Consider the following 18,864-nt stretch of genomic DNA (forward strand, 5'->3'; position numbering starts at 1 on the left):
ACAACTGTCAGTTCTTTAGGTCATAAATGTGTTTGCTGGCCCTCTCACATAGGCAATTGTTACTCTAAACAACTAGTGTTTTTGGAGAAAAGTAAATTGAAACTGCATTATTAAAATCCTATCTGAATATTTCAGTTGAATTGGAAAACATCCATAGTATTTAATAAAATTAATTAAATATTTAATATTGCAAAATCATGCTGAAATTAGATGATGATTTATAAAACTTTTGGAAATTAAAATTGTGACATTAAAGGTCAGTTATACAACTGCAAAACAATTATACTCAAGGACAAATTCCCACTTTTTAAAAATTTCTGCCACACAAAATTTAAAAGGGTCAGAAAAATTGCCCTGACTCAGTAGCAACATTCTCACCCAAGACAGAAGGTCTACACAAGGCACAGTTTACTGTATTATCAGAGGTGCTGTCATTTGGATGAGAAATTAAAATGAGCAACTCTTCTGCCAGCTCAGATGGATAGAAGAGCCACTACCCTATTTAAAGAGCAGGGGAATTTTCTTGGTGTCCTTGGAAACATTTTACCTTAACAAACATCATTTTATTGTGGATTAACTGGTCATATTTGTGTGCAAACTGGCTGCTGTATTTGTCTTCATTATAACAGTGACAAACTTTGAAAGTAACTTATTGCTGTACACCAGTTGAAAGATGTCCTGAGGATGTGAAAGGCACTACATAAATATAAGCTCATTTTTACTTTAACTCATGGGAGTGATCACAGCATGGCATGCCCCTGCTTTTGTCAGTTTGAAACCTAAAGTTTAAAGGTCATTGCTAACAATAGTTACATTTGAGATGAACCAAGTTGTTTCAAAAGGTTAATATTCACATGTATACACTTAATATCATATTGTTCTGCTCATCATGCTTTTCAAGGAAATGCTGATGGATAATAGGTAATACTGACAAATGTAGTATGGTCTGAAATGAACAGGATTACATCAGGAGATTAGAAGACAGATGGAACTCCAGTTAAAATGTATGTATTTAATTTGTGGTTCCATTTAAAATTAAAATAGGGTACTTTAAAGGAGGATACATGGTGATGCAGTAGTCATGTCACTGGTCCAATAATCCAGAAACACAGGATAACACTTGAACTTGATTAATAAATTTGAAATATAAAGCTTATTTCAGTATTTGTAAACATGATAACATTGATATATATATAACATCATAACAGCCCATCTTGTTCACTAATGTGCTCGTAAAATCGCCTAACAAACTACTCAGTTCAAAGGCAATTAGGGATGGGCAACAAATGCTGGCTGGACCACACAACGGAAGAACAACAAACTTCTGTAATAAATCGAGCTTCCTTAGAAAATGGTGGATTTGAAAATCACCACTCTCTCAAGTCGCAGGATTACTGTCTAACCAACACTAATAATTTGAAATATAATTGTGATCTAAAAGGTATTCTAATTTATTAATCATTCCTGGCTTTTAAGCACAGCAAAATTAGTATATTTTAGGAAATTGCTAAGCTGAAAGAGACTTGATTTCTCTTCATACATACTCAAGAAATTAGGCAGGGGATAGTCACAATGGGAAATGAGATTCAAAAGTCATGAATCAATTTACACAATTTTAAGAATTAATAAATTACAAAATTGATAGTAAATGGGTGCTGAATGGAAACTTGAGATCTCAAAACTTCTACCAGCAGACAAAACATTTCTACACAAAATTATATGTTACAATTGTCAGTATTCCTAATTCTACCAATAACACATTATAAAAAAGATATTTTTAACCTTCAATTTAGTGTTAACTATATTTAGTGGCACATTACATATTTGGAACAAGTACTGAATGTATTAAAAGTGTTTTTAGTCCTTTTATTGTTTAGATGTGGTGTGAGCAAACCTGGAAATAAAACCAAATTTTATTATTGACATTATTTAAACAGCAGCCAAAGTTTATTTGGTCGTCACTGCATATATACAGAGAAACATTCCATGTGTAATTTTCTGTTTAAAATGTATCTTGTACTATGCAAGAAGGGTAGACTATGCAATAGTCAGAATTTCACTGAATTCAACTGCACCTTGACATGAAATTTTTTTATAAGAACACTATGATACATTTCAGGCGAGACAGCCCAAAAACATATCCTCCAACCTTTACAATTCCTTCTATGTGCAATTAAAAACAAATTAAATGATCAAAATTTCTATAAAATAATGTACATAAAATGGTGCTTGCACACATTAGGGATGTAAAATAACATGACAAAATAAATCACAAAAAGTACAAAACAATGCACAAATAAGAATAATCATTTAAATGCATCACAGTTACCTAATGCATAACCACACAAACTGGTTACACATCAAGAAAAGCTATGATTCATTCAAGACAAATCCCAGATGAATTTTAAAAAAGGTCACAGTAGTTGTCACATGGCAGCAATCAATAGAATATTTCAATTTTCTTGACCTGCAGTATTTCACAGCATAGTTAAATACTTTTGTTCAACAGACCTTGATATTCCTAGTCAGAATAAGGACTAAAACCGTGGAATTGCAACTAAAATGTGGCATTATTCAGAAATGTTTAGAGTATTACAGCCAATAGTGAATAGGCATTCATCCTTTATCTATAATTTAGTATTATACAAGTTTTAATTGTTTAAGCACAACTTGTCTTTTAGCAATTTAATTTAAATTTGATGATTAGCCAACAAAATAGTTTTCAGCAGTTTAACTTTGTGTAGGATAGAAGCTATTTGAATAACATGATAAAATGGCAATATAAAACTTTTCATGGATTTAGAATTACTTATGTTGAGTCCAAACATCCTTTGAACATACATTCCAACACAATACAACATTAAGTGACTGCTGAGTAAATCTGTACAATACTTCTCTTCCTCTACCACCCCACTTTTCTGTACCTAACTTATCACAGTAGATTCTAATTCCATCACTAAAAGAATCTTGATCTTCAGAATGGATTTGCAATAGTCTGGTGGTACAAACAATTCTTACATACAGCCAGGTCGCCTTATCACTAACATGAAATTTGTATAAGGTGTGCTACTCTGCTACAGAGCATATGTGGTGATGAAGATTCATTATTTCATTGTACTGATCATCTCATCTTGTAATAATACATCAAAATCATTTTTGATGGGTAAACTGCATCAGAATACACTTTCCATAACCATACATGAAGGGAATGGGTTAGGAAAATAGGGAAAACCAAAGATCATTTTTGTGAAGCAATATTTTAAGCTATATTTTGTGCTTAAATTAGTTGAAACTTTGCATTTTCTTCCGACAAGGTACAATTTGCACACATGCAACTTCTTCAAACTTGATTTAAGTATTACTGTGTTTTTTTAAATTTCAGATCTCCAAGACTAAGTGCTGGAGAAACTCAACAGATCTGGCAGCGTCTGTGGAGGGAGAGAAACAGAGTTAATGTTTTGAGTGCAATATGACTCATTTTCTGAAGTGGGAACTTCAGGGTTCTGAAGAATCATATTAGACATGATATATTAACTCTGCTTCTCCGTCCACAGATGCAGAGTTCCTCTAACAGCTTTTTTAAAATTTATCACAAATGTCCATGGTGACTATTCAAGAAAAGGAACAAATTAGTGCAATGATTGATATGTACCATTTGCATTTGGAATAAAATATGCATATTAAATTCAAATTGAACAAAGAGAGTGCTGATCTTAAGCTCGCATATTCACTCACCTTTTCTTAGAACAGATGTACAAACTGGGCATGCTATATTAATAATCTGAATAAGAAATGCGATATATTGATATGGTTCCTGACATATTCTTTAACCTTGTTACTGGCCAGCTTGCAGAATTGGTACAGACTTAATTTAAAATAAACAAAGTAGCAGAAAATAATGAAGAATGCTGGTTCAAATGTTGCAGTTAAATAATAACCTTCACTTTGTACATTGAGTTTTGAACTTCAAACAGAATTATGCCATTGGTCATCTACAAGAACCTTTAAACAAAACAGGATATTTTGAAGAGCACTCGAGTTTTGGAAATACTACAAAGGAAAATTAGTTTCCTACAGAAAAGTGATCTACACCACCACCAGCAGAGATTTTCAAAATGTACTATATTTTCCCTTAGTAGATTAGATCTGATATTCTAGGAGTGAAAAACAAAACAAAATAAAAATGCAGCAACTATTCCATTAGCTACTTTAATTTTATTTTAAATTGAGTGTGTTGTGAGATCCATACAAAATTCACTTAACTGGTTTGCTGGCCTCAAAAGAAACTAAACCAAGTACAATTATTTTTTTCAGTAGTTTCGACATACAACCTGTACAAGTTCATCAATAAGGATACTCTTTCTTCTTGAGAACAGAAAAAAAAATCACCAATACCAGAATGAAAATACACAGTACGTTAATCAACACTGAAAAGGGCACATTTCAGATGGAAGCTTTCATTAGAAATGATCATATTCAAAATGTTACCCTTGTTCTCTTTCAGATGTTCAGTAACATACTGTCTATTTTCTGTTTAACTTTTTAAAATGGTGTGACCACAAGCTTTGTTTACTTCATCCCTATATTTAAAACTTGCATGTTCGTACCCAGAATTCTGTTATCCTGATTAATTTTATTTTCGGAGTCCTGAATATACTGTGCAGCTTTATAATATGCAGTTACTTACGTATCTATAGTGATTTACTGTCCAACGGCTAGTCAAGGCAAATTTGTCACAAACAAAATGCCCAACAGCTTATTTACATTTATTCTAAAAGTGTTAAAAGTTTGATTGACTATGCAACAGCATTAACAAGAGTTTTTTTTAAACTAATGCCCGGTTTATCCTGGTGTGCACTATTGAAGAATTCACACCCTAGAATTCATTATTGCTTAAACAGTCTCAAGAACCTAGCAATGTGACAGTTCAGGTGTAAAATTTCATTTTGTTTAATAACTAAATCCCTTTAAGCCTTAACGTAGAACTTAAATGACTTAATTTTAGTATCCAGAATGACGACTTCCATTTTTTAATGTAAATGTTAACACTACTTTTGACACCAATGAGAAACTTTTCCTTTCAGAGGAAGAGAAAATTACAAGAAAAAAACAACACAAAAGTTGCCAGTTTGGCAATCCAGTTTCAGGTATTTCAAAACACAAAGTTTTTTGTATTTACAGAAAATAAGGCAGCTGGTTACAATTCCTAAAGTTCACGGTTGGGAAGCAAAAATATATACTTTATTCTCAATAACAGGCAGTACAAAGTGAATCTGAAGTATTGTATACTACGTGATCACTGCCTGATATGGAAATAAAACCAAGATTCAAACGCTACAATTTGGTGTTTTCTTCAGGTCACAAATAAATTCATACGCTGGAAAAAAATAAAGCTCATTTCAGCCACAGCATTTATAGCTGTGCATTTTGTCTACAGTGATTCCCTCGAAGCCAAGGGCTCAAATATAAACAATAAGACAGTTTATCTGGCCATTGGGCAGCTGGTTTAAACCAGACATGAAAAAGGCACTGGATTCATCACTGTGCCCATTCATCCATATACGCTGGAATTCTTTAAAATACACTTTTCATTTTTTAAGTAAACAATAGATTATATGACAAATCATGGCTAAGAAATACTGGCAACTGAATAGTGGTGGGTTCATCCTTCTGTCTTAATGTGGTAGGCTTAGACCAAATATCCTGAGTGTCTAAAATCCAAGATGGCAGGCAACAGCCTTGAAACAGGTATAAAATTCAGTCAGCTTTGATTTCCATGCTTTACAGTGCATTTTCAACAAGAGATTTTGCAGCTCAAGGCTATTTAACACATAGAAGACCACCAACATTTGCCATAAAGTCTTTAAGGCTTTTTAAGAAGGCCATTCTCTGTTTGCGGTCCAGTGTAGGGGGAGTGCTGCTTCCAGTAAGACTGTTGAAGGCATCTGCTAATCGTTGATATATAACTGGATCCTGCTGGCTTGATAGTAGAGTTTCAACTAATTCTGAATATTCAGCCTATTGAAACGACACATGGAATGAAAGATCAATTTCCGTGAAAAAGCAAACTAGAAAATATAGGATGCAGAACCTGAATGAATTCACTTGGAAGAAAGGTAAGGAACAGAAAAGGAGTTTAAGCAATTTACCTGATGCAGACATACTAATGTGTAAAAGGCTTCACCTGCAGCATCAGTGAGTTCTGCATTGTGCTTCTGCAATACCAGCATGTCAAAGACGAGCTGTAATGACAAACTCTACAGAATGAAAATACATTCCAAGCACGAGAAGATAACTGAGTTAAGTTCAGTGCATTAGTTTGCTGTGAAGGAACAAGTACAGCACCCAACCTAGCAAGCTACAAGGCGTTCATCCCTGTTTTTCAATATACCACCACAAATCATGTTAATCTTGGCTTTAGAAATGAAAGGAGGAAAGATTAGATAGATAAGTCAGATAATTCTAATAGTGCACAATTCAGATCAGATCTGAAATGTAAGGGTCATAGACAGATTACTTCCATCCTCTCCCCATCTTCATCCGGGAGATGTGTTATGGAACCAGATGAGACCAAATTTATATTACAGCCTGGATAGAGACCAGTAATGTTTTAGTTTAGACAATGTGATCTCAGCTACTTACTAAGAGAATAAAGCCACAAATTTCCACAGTTTGAATTAACAAAATAAATTCATAAAATTAGAATAGCAGAACTACATATACTATGAACTTGAACATCCAGTATTAACATGGAATAAATAAGGCTAACTAACTCAGAATCACAGAATCCCTACAGAACACAAACAGGCCACTTGGCCCATCAAGTCTGCACTGACCCCCCGAACAGCATCCAATCTAGGCCCCACTGTATCCCATAACCTGACATCTACCCTGCCTAATCCAGTTATCCTAAACATCCCTGAATACTATGGGTAACTTCAACATGGCCAATCCACCTATCTTGCATGTCTGTGGGAGGAAACCAGAGAACTCAGAAAACTCACACAGACACAAGGAGAATGTGCAAACTCCATACAGTCACCCAAGGCTGGAATTGAGCCTGGATCCCTGGTGCTATGAGGCAGCAGTGTTAACTTCTGTGCTGCCCACTCATCAACTGCGGTCAACCATTATACAAGATACATCAAATAGCAAATGTAGTAAAGACAGATCCCAAAGATTTCTCAGAATCCTCCAGATATGGGTTACTCCAGTTAGCAGGTTACATTAAAATTATGAGTGATTCTAATTCTTCACTTCTGAAAATCTGAAACGCTGTGAAAAGCTCCTCTGTCACAAATGCCTCAGATTGATCACATCTGGCAATTTGCTTCTCTTTCCCAAGAGTGCGCTGCACTGCATTCTGGAGACTGCACTCCAGCATCTATTCATAGGCACAATTCCAGCCTTTCTTTAGAGAGCTGGCTTCACTAAACCGGTGTTTTCCTGAGCTCCAACATTTCTCAGCCACATCAAGCAACCATTGCTCCTGGGCTTACTTTACTTCCACTCTCATGTGCACTGAATTTTAATGGCTCACTAACGTCTTTTGGGCCCCCACAGCCTGAGACAGCTCTAAAGACTTAATAAAACACTGAATAAAAACCGAAACAATTGCAGATGCTGCAAATCAGGAACAAAAACATATGTTGTTGGTAAAGCTCAGCAGGCCTGGCTGCTTCTGTGAAGAAAGAAATCAGAGTTAACATTTCAGGTCCAGTGATCCTTCCTCAGACCCTTATGAGAAAGGGTCACTAGACCGGAAACATTAACTCGATGTTTTTCTTCACAGATGCTAATAAAACACTTGGTTGTACTTTCTGGCTCCCAGGACTTCTAAGCCCACCATTTTGACATTTCACCAATGTAAACTGTACCTTAAGAAAATGTCTGGTTGCAGCAAAAAGTGGTGACTCGGCCTCTTGAGCCTTGGCACATGTTTCAGCCAATGGTGTTAGGGCTTCTAAACATAGTTGGGAAACCTCAGATGTCATTCTGAAGGAAATCGTTAAGGAAAGACACAGAACACCCACACAAATGCTCATGCACAAAGTTTAAAGAAAACAGGATTTGAGAGAACAATTCAGTTGGGATCTATTCTATAAATGAACAAAATGTATTAGAAATATAAGTCATGAAGTGTCAAAATTGCAATAACGCAAAGACATACAAATTGATTTCCAGAGTTTAGAGGATTATAGAATAAATTCTGCTCATATGTATTCAATAGTAAAAGAAATCCACAATGTCAATTAAGAAGCTACATAACCATCACCTAGTTTCTATTGTCTTATTAAAAAGAACAGCAGTTTCACAGAAATTCAGTAAATTACTGAAGCTTAAAGGTTAAATGTCAAAGACATTGCAGAAGTATGCAAAGCTTTCTATATTTATCCCAAAATGAAGACTGTACCTTAGCAATAAGAGCAAAATTACTAATGGTTACTTATAGAATACTAAATGTGCAACTCCTCTTAGTTCCTGGAGAGAAAAGAGTGAGATTGTTCGTACACCACACAAATTCATCATTCCAAGATACAAACCAAACATTTGATGTCAGTGCTATAATTCCCATAAATCAGATATTCCAATGACAGTAAAAGGATACGAAGTCATCCCCAATTCCAAAGAGTACATAAGACTTTTAAAAAGTTCTTCAGGAAGTTGTGGTATTTTCTCAGGAAATATCTCACAGATGAAGGTGATTAATTTGTAATACTGGTTACACAATGATGGGAACTGATGGGATATGACAAAAATCAACATTTTTGAAAATACGCATCTAATTTAATACACATCCAACAAATTTAGCAAAAAGACACGACATACACCCAGAAGTGTAATTGCCAATTACATCCATCTCCTAACGTCCGTACAATTTCATGACCTGGTGATTTTAAATTTTGCGATTACTCAAACAAAGCGCATAGTGATTGATTTATTTTGTTCTGCAGTCTGACAAGTGAAGTCACTAATAACAACCTTGTTCCTGTTTCTAGTGATAGGAAGTAGAAAAGGAATTGTTTTTCTTTATTTTTCACTTGTTTGACAGGTGTAAAAAAAACACTTTACCTTCAGCAAGTCTTGTGACATAAGTGGCAGTACAATATTCACTCCATAAAGGACTACATCAGCAGCTGACACTGATCTGTTTCCAGGCTGTCCAGGTTCTTGGCCACGGAATACTTCATCTATACAGGAAATAGTTTACACAAGCACTTATTAAGTGATCAACAGTAACTGGAGTACATGATGCATTAGTAGGCTGGATGAGGCATCATAAACTTGCATGTAACATTTCACTTCTAACAAAGCTGGAAGGATACTGTTTGCTATCATTTTGTACAGTGACATGACTTGCTTAAAGACTGAAATAAACTTTACAGAATTTGTGTTGTTATTCATCGATCAATTACAAAGCAAACTTAGTTCAACTTCTCTATTACCCCTTTTCTTTGGAAAAAAAAGTGATTTGATATTTCAAGGAAAAATGTCAGTTTAACAAAGATCATAATTACTTCTCAGGTCTGATCAAAAAATCAAAAACATTTCTCTGTCTAATTTATCCAAGTGTTAAAGTTTACATGTGTCCTGCCATTCCAACATCAACTGCACTGGAGAATTACAGCAAAACACAATATCACTTGGAGAAGCAAAAAATAAGAATCAATGTCCTGCAGGTTTACAATAACTTCGTAAATTGTGCATGACAAGCTGCAAGTGTGAATCGAAGGGGGAATGAATGGCTCTGTTCCCAATCTACCATTTGTTAATCTAAAATTAATTCTAATACCGTGGCAACAGGAAACTGGCAACAATTTATTTTCTCCACTTTTCCCCCAAGTGGCACAGTAGGCCTCAGTAGCTTGAGCGATGGTGACCCAAATTCAGATCCTAATATTTAGTACCAGCATTTTGGTGTTGTAATGCTTTGCACCAGATCTTACCACACTAAGTGCTACATTCTGTGTTAATTTCAGTCCTAATAAACACAGCGGTTCATTGTAGTATCAATCAAGGTGCCCCAGAATACAAATACAGAGGGATAACCTTAGTATCATTAGTGAGCTTTTTCATAGCTTTACAGTGTCAACAGCTGTCATAATTTACATTTCATATGCATTAGTTAGAAACTCTTTGTATGCTATCACAACTTAAGTGTACTGATAACTGTGCCCCACTGTCACATAAGGCACCAGCATAAACGGCACAAAATCCCATTTAGACCACCAAGATGACCAATTTGCCTGATGAATTGCTACACTATCAACAGAAAGTAACTTCATTTACTGAAACACACCTAATTTTAAAAAATGGCAGCGAAAGGAAAGGATTCCAGATATATGACTTAAATGATGCCCCTTGAAAAGCTCCAAATTGACACACATACTCATGATTAAAGCAAACAAAAATGCTTGATACACATTATGGGTGAAAAAATAAAGATAGAGGAAATAAATTTCCAAAGCTCAAAGGTGGGCTAAATTATCTCAGTTGTTTCTGATTTCTGGGACAGGTGGGATGGGGGCTGGGATTGAGGTAAGGTGGAGAGGGTGGTGGGGAAGAGAAAGGAAGAGGACGGGGAGAAGGGTGGGGTGGGGGGAGGATGGGAACCGAGGGGAGGGAACAAGGAGCGATGACAGTGGAGTTGCGGGGGTGGGGGGGCAAGAAGAGAGAAGACAGGGTAGGAGAGAGGACAAGGGGGATGGGGAGGTGGGGGGGAAGAGGGATAGAGGGCGAGGGGGATGGGGGGGGGGAAGAGGGAGAGTGAACGAGGGGGCTGGGGAGGGACGGAAAGGGAGGAAAAGGAGTAGGCAGTCAAATGGGGTTATTAATAGTATGCCAGGGAAGGAGACGCTATAGAGGTGATGGGGGCTGTAAGTAGTTGAAAATGGGTTGGCTGTGCTGATAGCAACCCATTTCATGACAGGACTGGGATTGTGAAGATACACTGTAGGTAACAGACAAGGAAGGTGGTGTTCATGCTCTGAAACTAAAATTTGACACTGAGTCCTGAAGGCTATAAAGGTACCTAAGCACAAGCCGAGCTGTTGTTTCTTCAGCTTGTGTTGAACTTTGTTGGAACACCACAGCACGCCCGAGACAGAAACGTGGACTTGGGAACACCTAAGTTCACAGTTATTTTACAACAAAACAGGTATTGTGCATAGTGGTCAACCAATGTACAGGGGAGTGCATCGTGAGCGAGGAATACAATTTGTATTCATAGTATTGAATAAAATGCAGGAGCAACACTGCTTCACTTAAGGTGTGTCTGGGGCCTCAGATGATGGAGGTGGGAGGAAGTGCAAGTAAAACAGTTGAAGTATCCATCCACGGCTCTGAAAAGCAGCATCATCTCGTACAGCTAAAAATACGATCACCTGATTGTTCCAAGTTGAAAACGTCTCCTGGTACTTCAGCTACACAGAAGTGCAACTTCCATTCTAGTTTATAGTCCAAAAAAAAAGGAAAAACGTGTGGTTCCTTGCAATGTGAAAAATCTCCAAATAATGCACAAATCATATTGTGCAATGGCACTGTAAACTGACATCACCGTACACAACAGTTAACGCATACCTGTGTCACTGAAGTCTATAAACTCCTTCGATAGGAGATTAGTCAGAAGTTCCATAATGAGCAACAAGTCTTGAAACTGCTCTTCTTCCGCTGCCACATCAGTCCTTTTCCTGCCTAAGCTGTTCTTAGAGTAAACTTGTAGTAGTGTCAGACAAGCTTCATACAACTTCATGGCTTTTGACTGAAAATTAAAACATAATGTTAGACTTTTGGAATGCTTAGAAAACTTAATGTAAATCTGCATTCCAAGTAAGCACTGGACTTTGTTCCCTGTTGTAACAGAAACTCATGGCAATGAAGTTGATAAATCTAGAGAGATAAGCAGGTGAGTCTACATGGTCAAAAACATACATAACTTTTGTGCAATTACCTACATTTGTATTGTAAAATGTGAAATATATGTTTAAAATATACCACACTTTAGGCAATTACAAATAAAGGCTTTTCCAATTTTTTGGATATTATGCAGTGTAATTTGTAGTGATTGTTAAAAATACTCATTTATCTAACAACTTTTACATTCTCAGGACACTGCAAAATGTTTTGCAGTAACTGCCAATGAATAACTTGAATGATGTCACTATTCTGTAGATAAATGAAACAGTACAGCAAGCTTTCACAAATGAGGCAGGTGAACAGATTGTTTTGGCATTGGTTACGATTTCCATTCCATCAGGACACCAGGGAAGTGCCCCTACTACTATTTAAAAAGTATCAGTGGATCTATTATGTGCATGCTTGGAAAAATGATACCTGATATTGAACATATCTTTTAACAGTGCAACAGAGCATTAGTGATGATTAAACTCCAAGTTTGAAATTTGAACCTAGAGCCTCCTGATCCAGCAACGAAAGTGATGCAACTTCACACTTTTTGTAGCAAAGAGCTACTGAACTAAAGGAAAGAAATTTTGGCAAAATTAAAGCATTTCTGCTTATAAGACAGTGAAACGTATTACTTTTCAAGCAAAGACAATTTTAACATTAATTTCTTCCTATGATTTCTTACATTCAATTATGTCTATTTTTCATCAGTTTTTGCAGGCCATTAGCCAGTACATGCAAAAAGCAGACAAAACCAGAGCTTTGTTTCCCCTCTTAATTCACTCAAGCTACGTCAAAAGCACTGGCATCTACTTGTCCTTGAACTTCTGTCTTCTTGGAACTGCTGCAGTCCATAAAGCATAGGTAGACGTGCAGTGCTGTCATGGATTTCCAGTATCTCAACCAGTGACAGTGAGGGATGGAATATGCTTGGAAGAGAATTTGCCAATGGTGTTGTTTCCACATATGTGCTCCCCGCATTTTTCTAGGCACTAGGTTTGAATACATCATTGTCACGTCCGGCAAATCTTTTAACGTTGTCACCAAACAATTTCTGACCCAAACCAAAAGATTACCTTCAGTTATTTTATACATATAGGGGCATGGGTTTTACTACCTAGCCCAGCATTTATTTCCATCCCTAGTTGCTGTTTAGAAAGTGAGCAACGCTTGTGACTGCGCAGTTGCATTTGCTCCCGCTTCTCAATGACACTGCCCCGCATGGACCTCAGATGAAAATAAATTCAGAGGGAACATCGGTGGGAGCTGCTTCTTGAACTGCAGAGTCCATATGGATACACCCATACTGTTAGGGAGTGAGTTCTAGGATCTTGGCCTACTAACAGTGAAGGAACAGCAATACATTTCTAAAGGGTCAATGGATTCAAAATATTTATGCTGCTTCCTCGCCACAGACAGACTTGCTGAATTACTCCAGCAATTTCTGTTTGTTTCAAATCTTCTGTACATCCTCAGTACTTGGTTTCATTTAATATATGTCTAAGTCAGGATGGTGAACTTTCAGGCAGTGATGCTTCCATGTATCTGCTACTTTATCTTTCTAGATGGCAACATTCATGTACTCCAATTTTCGCAAATAATTTCTTCAGTGAAACCTTACTAAATGCTCTTGGGCAGATAAAATCCATAGAATCTTCCTTGTCCACTTTCCTTGTAACCTCACAAATATTAAAGATGGTGTCTGACCAATCATAAAATTTCAGCTGTATTCAGTACAGTTTAACCTATACGTTTTAAGGAGGTAATTCATATTCTGCCAAGTCAAGTTGCAAGGAAACTGGGAAAATTTCAGCAGTTGCTTCTATGGATTCACTGGGCATCTGGAGGAGGGAAGAATATCTCCTTACATCTCTGCTGACTGCATGAAGAAGTTTCCATCTGTTTTCGGGATAGCCACTTCTTTGCTTGATCAACTCCAGTGGATTGGTTTTACCAACATTTTGACACATTTGAATTTTAAAAATATCACTTTAGGGATTAGTGCTGAATATATTCAATATTAAAAACCATCTGAAGCATTCACGTGCAGGTTTGTCTTGCGATCTTCACAAGTAGAGATCTTTATCCTTTTGAGAATCTTGAGGTCTTTGTGCAAGAAGATGATTTCTCGTTTGAATACATATAGCTTGCAAGTATACAAGATTCGACAGGGACGTGACACTTTCAACTAAGGTGTAAATTTATTAGGGATATACAAGTTGGAGAGCTGGATGAACACAGCAGGCCAAGCAGCATCTGAGGAGCAGGAAGTCTGACGTTTCAGGCCTAGACCCTTCATCAGAAGGGAGGGTGGGGAAAAGGATTCTGAAATAAATAGGGAGAGAGGGGGAGGCGGATAGAAGATGGATAGGAGAAGACGACAGGTGGAAAGACGACAGACAGGTCAAACAGGCAGGGATGGAGCAAGTAGAGGTGAGCGTAGGTGGGGAGGTAGGGAGGAGATAGGTCAGTCCAGGGAGGACAGACAGGTCAAGGAGGCAGGACGAGGCTACTAGGTAGGAGATGAGGGTGGGGCTTGAGGTGGGAGGAGAGGGATAAGCAGGAGGAAAAACAGGTTAGAGAGGCATGGACGAGCTCGGCTGGTTTGGGATGCGGGAGGAGGAGGGGAGATTTTGAAGTTTGTGAAGTCCACATTGATACCATTGGGCTGCAGGATTCCAAAGTGGAATACGAGTTGATGTTCATGAACCTTCGGGCAACATTGTTGTGGCACTGCAGGAGGGCCAGGATGGACATGACGTCTGAGGAACGGGACGGGGAGTTGAAATGGTTTGGGACTGGGAGGTGCAGTTGTTGAATGCGAGCGTAGGTATTCTGCAAAGGGGTTCCCAGGCCTCCGCTTGGTTTCCCCGATGTACAGGTGGTCATAGTGGGAACAGCAGATGCAGTATACCACATTGGCAGATGTGCAGGTTAAACATCTGCTTGATGTGGAAAGTCGTTTTGGGGCCTGGGATGGGGGTGAGGGGGGTGGTGAAGGGGCAGGTGCAGCACTTCCTGTGGTTGCCGTGTGTGGTGGGGCTGGAGGGGAGTGTGCAGCAGACAAGGGAGTCACAGAGAGAGTGGTCCCTGCAGAAAGGCCCGACCAGTCCGCTCCACTGACACCCTCATCTGCTTAGCTGAACTCGTCTTCACCCTCAACAAATTCTCTTTCAATTCCTCCCACTTCCTTCAGACAAAAGGGGTAGCCATGGGTACCCGCATGGGCCCAAGCTATGCCTGCCTCTTTGTAGGTTACGTGGAACAATCCCTCTTCTGTACCTACACTGGCTATAACCCCCACCACTTCGTCCGTTACACTGATGACTGTATCAGTGCCACCTTGTGCTCCCATGCGGAGCTGGAACAGTTCATCCACTTGACCAAAACCTTTCATCCCAACCTTAAGTTCACTTGGGCCATCTATAATACCTCTGTCTCCTTCCTGGACCTCTCTGACTCCATCTCTGGCAACCACCTGGAAACTGATATCCATTTCAAGCCCAACGACTCCCACAGCAACCAAGAATACACCTCCTCCCAACCACCATCCTGCAAAAATGTCATCCCCCTATTCCCAATTCCTTTGCCTCCGCCGCATCTGCTCCCAGGATGAGGCATTCCACTCCCGTACATCTCAGATACCCTCGTTTTTCAAGGACCGCAACTTTCCCACCAACCATCACACCGCCCCCCCCACACCCCCAGCCCCTGCAGTGGTCGAGAACGCCCTCAATCATGTCTCCCGTATTTCCCACAATTCATCCCTCACACCCCCACCCCGCAATAACCACCAAAACAGAATCCCCTTCGTCCTGTGATAATGGGAACTGCAGATGCTGGAGAATCCAAGATAATGAAATGTGAGGCTGGATGAACACAGCCGGCCCAGCAGCATCTCAGGAGCACAAAAGCTGACGTTTCAGGCCTAGACCCTTCATCAGAGAGGGGGATGGGGTGAGGGATCTGGAATAAATAGGGAGAGAGGGGGAGGCGGACCGAAGATGCAGAGAAAAGATGATAGGTGGAGAGGAGAGTATAGGTGGGGAGGTAGGGAGTCCAGATAGGTCAGTCCAGGGAAGACGGACAGGTCAAGGAGGTGGGATGAGGTTAGTAGGTAGGAGATGGAGGTGCGGCTTGGGGTGGGAGGAAGGGATGGGTGAGAGGAAGAACAGGTTAGGGAGGCAGACAGGTTGGACTGGTTTTGGGATGCAGTGGGTGGAGGGGAAGAGCTGGGCTGGTTGTGTGGTGCAGTGGGGGGAGGGGACAAACTGGGCTGGTTTTGGGATGCGGTGGGGGAAGGGGAGATTTCCGCCATCTACAATCCGACCCCACCACCCAAGACATTTTTCCATCCCCACCCCTGTCTGCTTTCCGGAGAGACCACTCTCTCCGTGACTCCCTTGTTCGCTCCACTCTGCCCTCCAACCCCACCACACCCGGCACCTTCCCCTGCAACCACAGGAAACGCTACACTTGCCCCCACACCTCCATCCCAGGCCCCAAGATGACTTTCCACATTAAGCAGAGGTTCACCTGCACATCTGCCAATGTGGTATACTGCATCCACTGTACTGTGGCTTCCTCTACATTGGGGAAACCAAGCGGAGGCTTGGGGACTGCTTGGCAGAACACCTCCGCTCGGTTCGCAATAAACAACTGCACCTCCCAGTCGCAAACCATTTCCACTCCCCCTCCCATTCTTTAGATGGCATGTCCATCATGGGCCTCCTGCAGTGCCACAATGATGCCAGCCGAAGGTTGTAGGAACAGCAACTCATATTCCGTCTGGGAACCCTGTAGCCCAATGGTATCAATGTGGACTTCACCAGCTTCAAAATCTCCCCTTCCCCCACCGCATCCCAAAACCAGCCCAGTTCGTCCCCTCCCCCCACTGCACCACACAACCAGCCCAGCTCTTCCCTCCACCCACTGCATCCCAAAACCAGTCCAATCTGTCTCTGCCTCCCTAACCTCTTCTTCCTCGCACCCATCCCTTCCTCCCACCCCAAGCCGCACCTCCATCTCCTACCTACTAACCTCATCCCACCTCCTTGACCTGTCCGTCTTTCCTGGACTGACCTATCCCCTCCCCACCTCCCCACCTATACTCTCATCTCCACCTATCATCTTTTCTCTCCATCTTCGGTCTGCCTCCCCCCCTCTCCCTATTTATTCCAGAACCCTCACCCCATGACCCTCTCTGATGAAGGGTCTAGGCCCAAAACGTCAGCTTTTGTGCTCCTGAGATGCTGCTGGGCCTGCTGTGTTCATCCAGCCTCACATTTCATTATCCCCTTCGTCCTCATGTGCCACCCCACCAACCTCCACATCCAACGCATCATCCTCCAACACTTCCACCATCTGCAATCCGACCCCACCACCAAGGGCATTTTTCCCTCCCCACTTTTATCTGCTTTCCGGAGGGACCACTCTCTCTGTGACTCCCTTGTCTGCTCCAAATTCCCCTCCAGCCCCACCACCCCTGACACTTCTCCCTGCAACCACAGGAAGTGCTACACCTGCCCCTACACCTCCCCCCTCACCCCCATCCAGGCCCCAAGGCGACTTTCCACAACATGCAGATGTTTTCCTTCACATCTGCCAATGTGGTATACTGCATCTGCTGTTCCCGCTGTGGCCTCCTGTACATGGGGGAAACCAAGCGGAGGCTTGGGGACCGCTTTGCAGAATACCTACGCTCGCATTCAACAACTGCACCTCCCAGTCGCAACTCATTTCAACTCCCTGTCCCATTTCTCAGACGTCATGTCCATCCTGGGCCTCCTGCAGTGCCACAACAATGTTGCCCGAAGGTTGCACGAACAGCAACTCATATTACGCTTGGGAACCCTGCAACCCAATGGTATCAATGTGGACGTCACAAGCTTCAAAATCTCCCCTCCCTCTACTGTATCCCAAAACCAGCCCAGCCTCCCTAACCTATCCCTCTTCCCACCTCAAGCCCCACCCCCATCTCCTACCTACTAACCTCATCTCGCTCCCTTGACCTGTCTGTCTTCCATGGACTGACCTATCTCCTCCCTACCTCCCCAGGCTCCACCCTGCCTCTTTGACCTGTCTGTCTCATCTCCACCTATCTTCTCCTCTCTCTGCATCCCCACATCCCCCACCATTTATTTCAGAATCCCTTTCCCCTCTGTCATTTCTGAAGAAGGGTCCAGGCCTGAAACGTCAGCCTTCTTGCTCCTCTGATGCTGCTCGGCCTGTGTTCATCCAGCTCTACACACCTTGTACATCTCAGATTCTCCAGCATCTGCAGTTCCTACTATCTCTGTTAATTTATTAGTACTGTGTTTCCTCACCAAGTTGGTATCTGCATTAAACAAGTTATTGAAATAACCAGAAAAGCCTGAAACTTGACATGTTAAAACAATGATCTTGTGATTTTTAGGGAAGCAATTGTTTGTTGTTAATGTTTCATATTTATCGTGCAATGAATAATCAGTACTGGCTATATGCAAGACAAAGTTTTTTAAAAAAAACCTTACATGGGATGGGTGTGTTGCTGGTTAAGACCTTGAGAAAGTGGTGGTGCGTGATTAATCAACTGCTGCAGTCCATGTAGTGTAGGTGCGTGTACTGCACTTACGAAGGGAGTTCAGGCAACAGCAATGGTGATGGAACGGTTATAGAGTTTAAGGTCAGGATGGTGTATGGTCTGGAGCAGAAACATGCAGGTGATGGCATTCCCAAGCATCTGTTACTCTTAATCCACTAAGTGGCAGAAGGTGCCATTAATAAACATGGTGAGTTACTGAAATGGCAAACACTGCTGTCATTGTACATCATTTATGATGGGAATGAATGCTGAATGTGGACGTGGTGCCAATCAAGTGGGCTACTTTGTCCTGGATGGTGTTGGGCTTTTTGTGTATAGTTGCAGCTATACTCCACTGGTCAAGTGCAGTGTATTCCATTACACTCCTGATTTGCATT

The 18,864-nt window shown here is 40.6% G+C and overlaps 1 protein-coding gene across 3 annotated transcripts in view; it reads right to left on the minus strand.

The window, feature by feature from the left end:
* Nucleotides 1-1,925: 1,925 nt before the first annotated feature.
* The window catches only part of xpo4 (exportin 4), a 121,549-nt gene continuing 104,610 nt past the window's right edge, over nt 1,926-18,864 (minus strand). For all 3 annotated transcript variants that reach the window (XM_048532221.1, XM_048532223.1, XM_048532220.1), the window contains 6 exons: nt 11,581-11,761; nt 9,073-9,191; nt 8,609-8,739; nt 7,878-7,995; nt 6,150-6,242; nt 1,926-6,018 (listed from right to left, as the gene is read on the minus strand). In XM_048532221.1, the coding sequence (XP_048388178.1) occupies nt 5,821-6,018; nt 6,150-6,242; nt 7,878-7,995; nt 8,609-8,739; nt 9,073-9,191; nt 11,581-11,761 (840 nt within the window). In that variant the 3' untranslated portion in view covers nt 1,926-5,820. The remainder of the gene's footprint in view (nt 6,019-6,149; nt 6,243-7,877; nt 7,996-8,608; nt 8,740-9,072; nt 9,192-11,580; nt 11,762-18,864) is intronic.

Source organism: Stegostoma tigrinum, chromosome 6 (genome assembly GCF_030684315.1).
Source record: "Stegostoma tigrinum isolate sSteTig4 chromosome 6, sSteTig4.hap1, whole genome shotgun sequence".
NCBI classification, from domain to species: domain Eukaryota; kingdom Metazoa; phylum Chordata; class Chondrichthyes; order Orectolobiformes; family Stegostomatidae; genus Stegostoma; species Stegostoma tigrinum.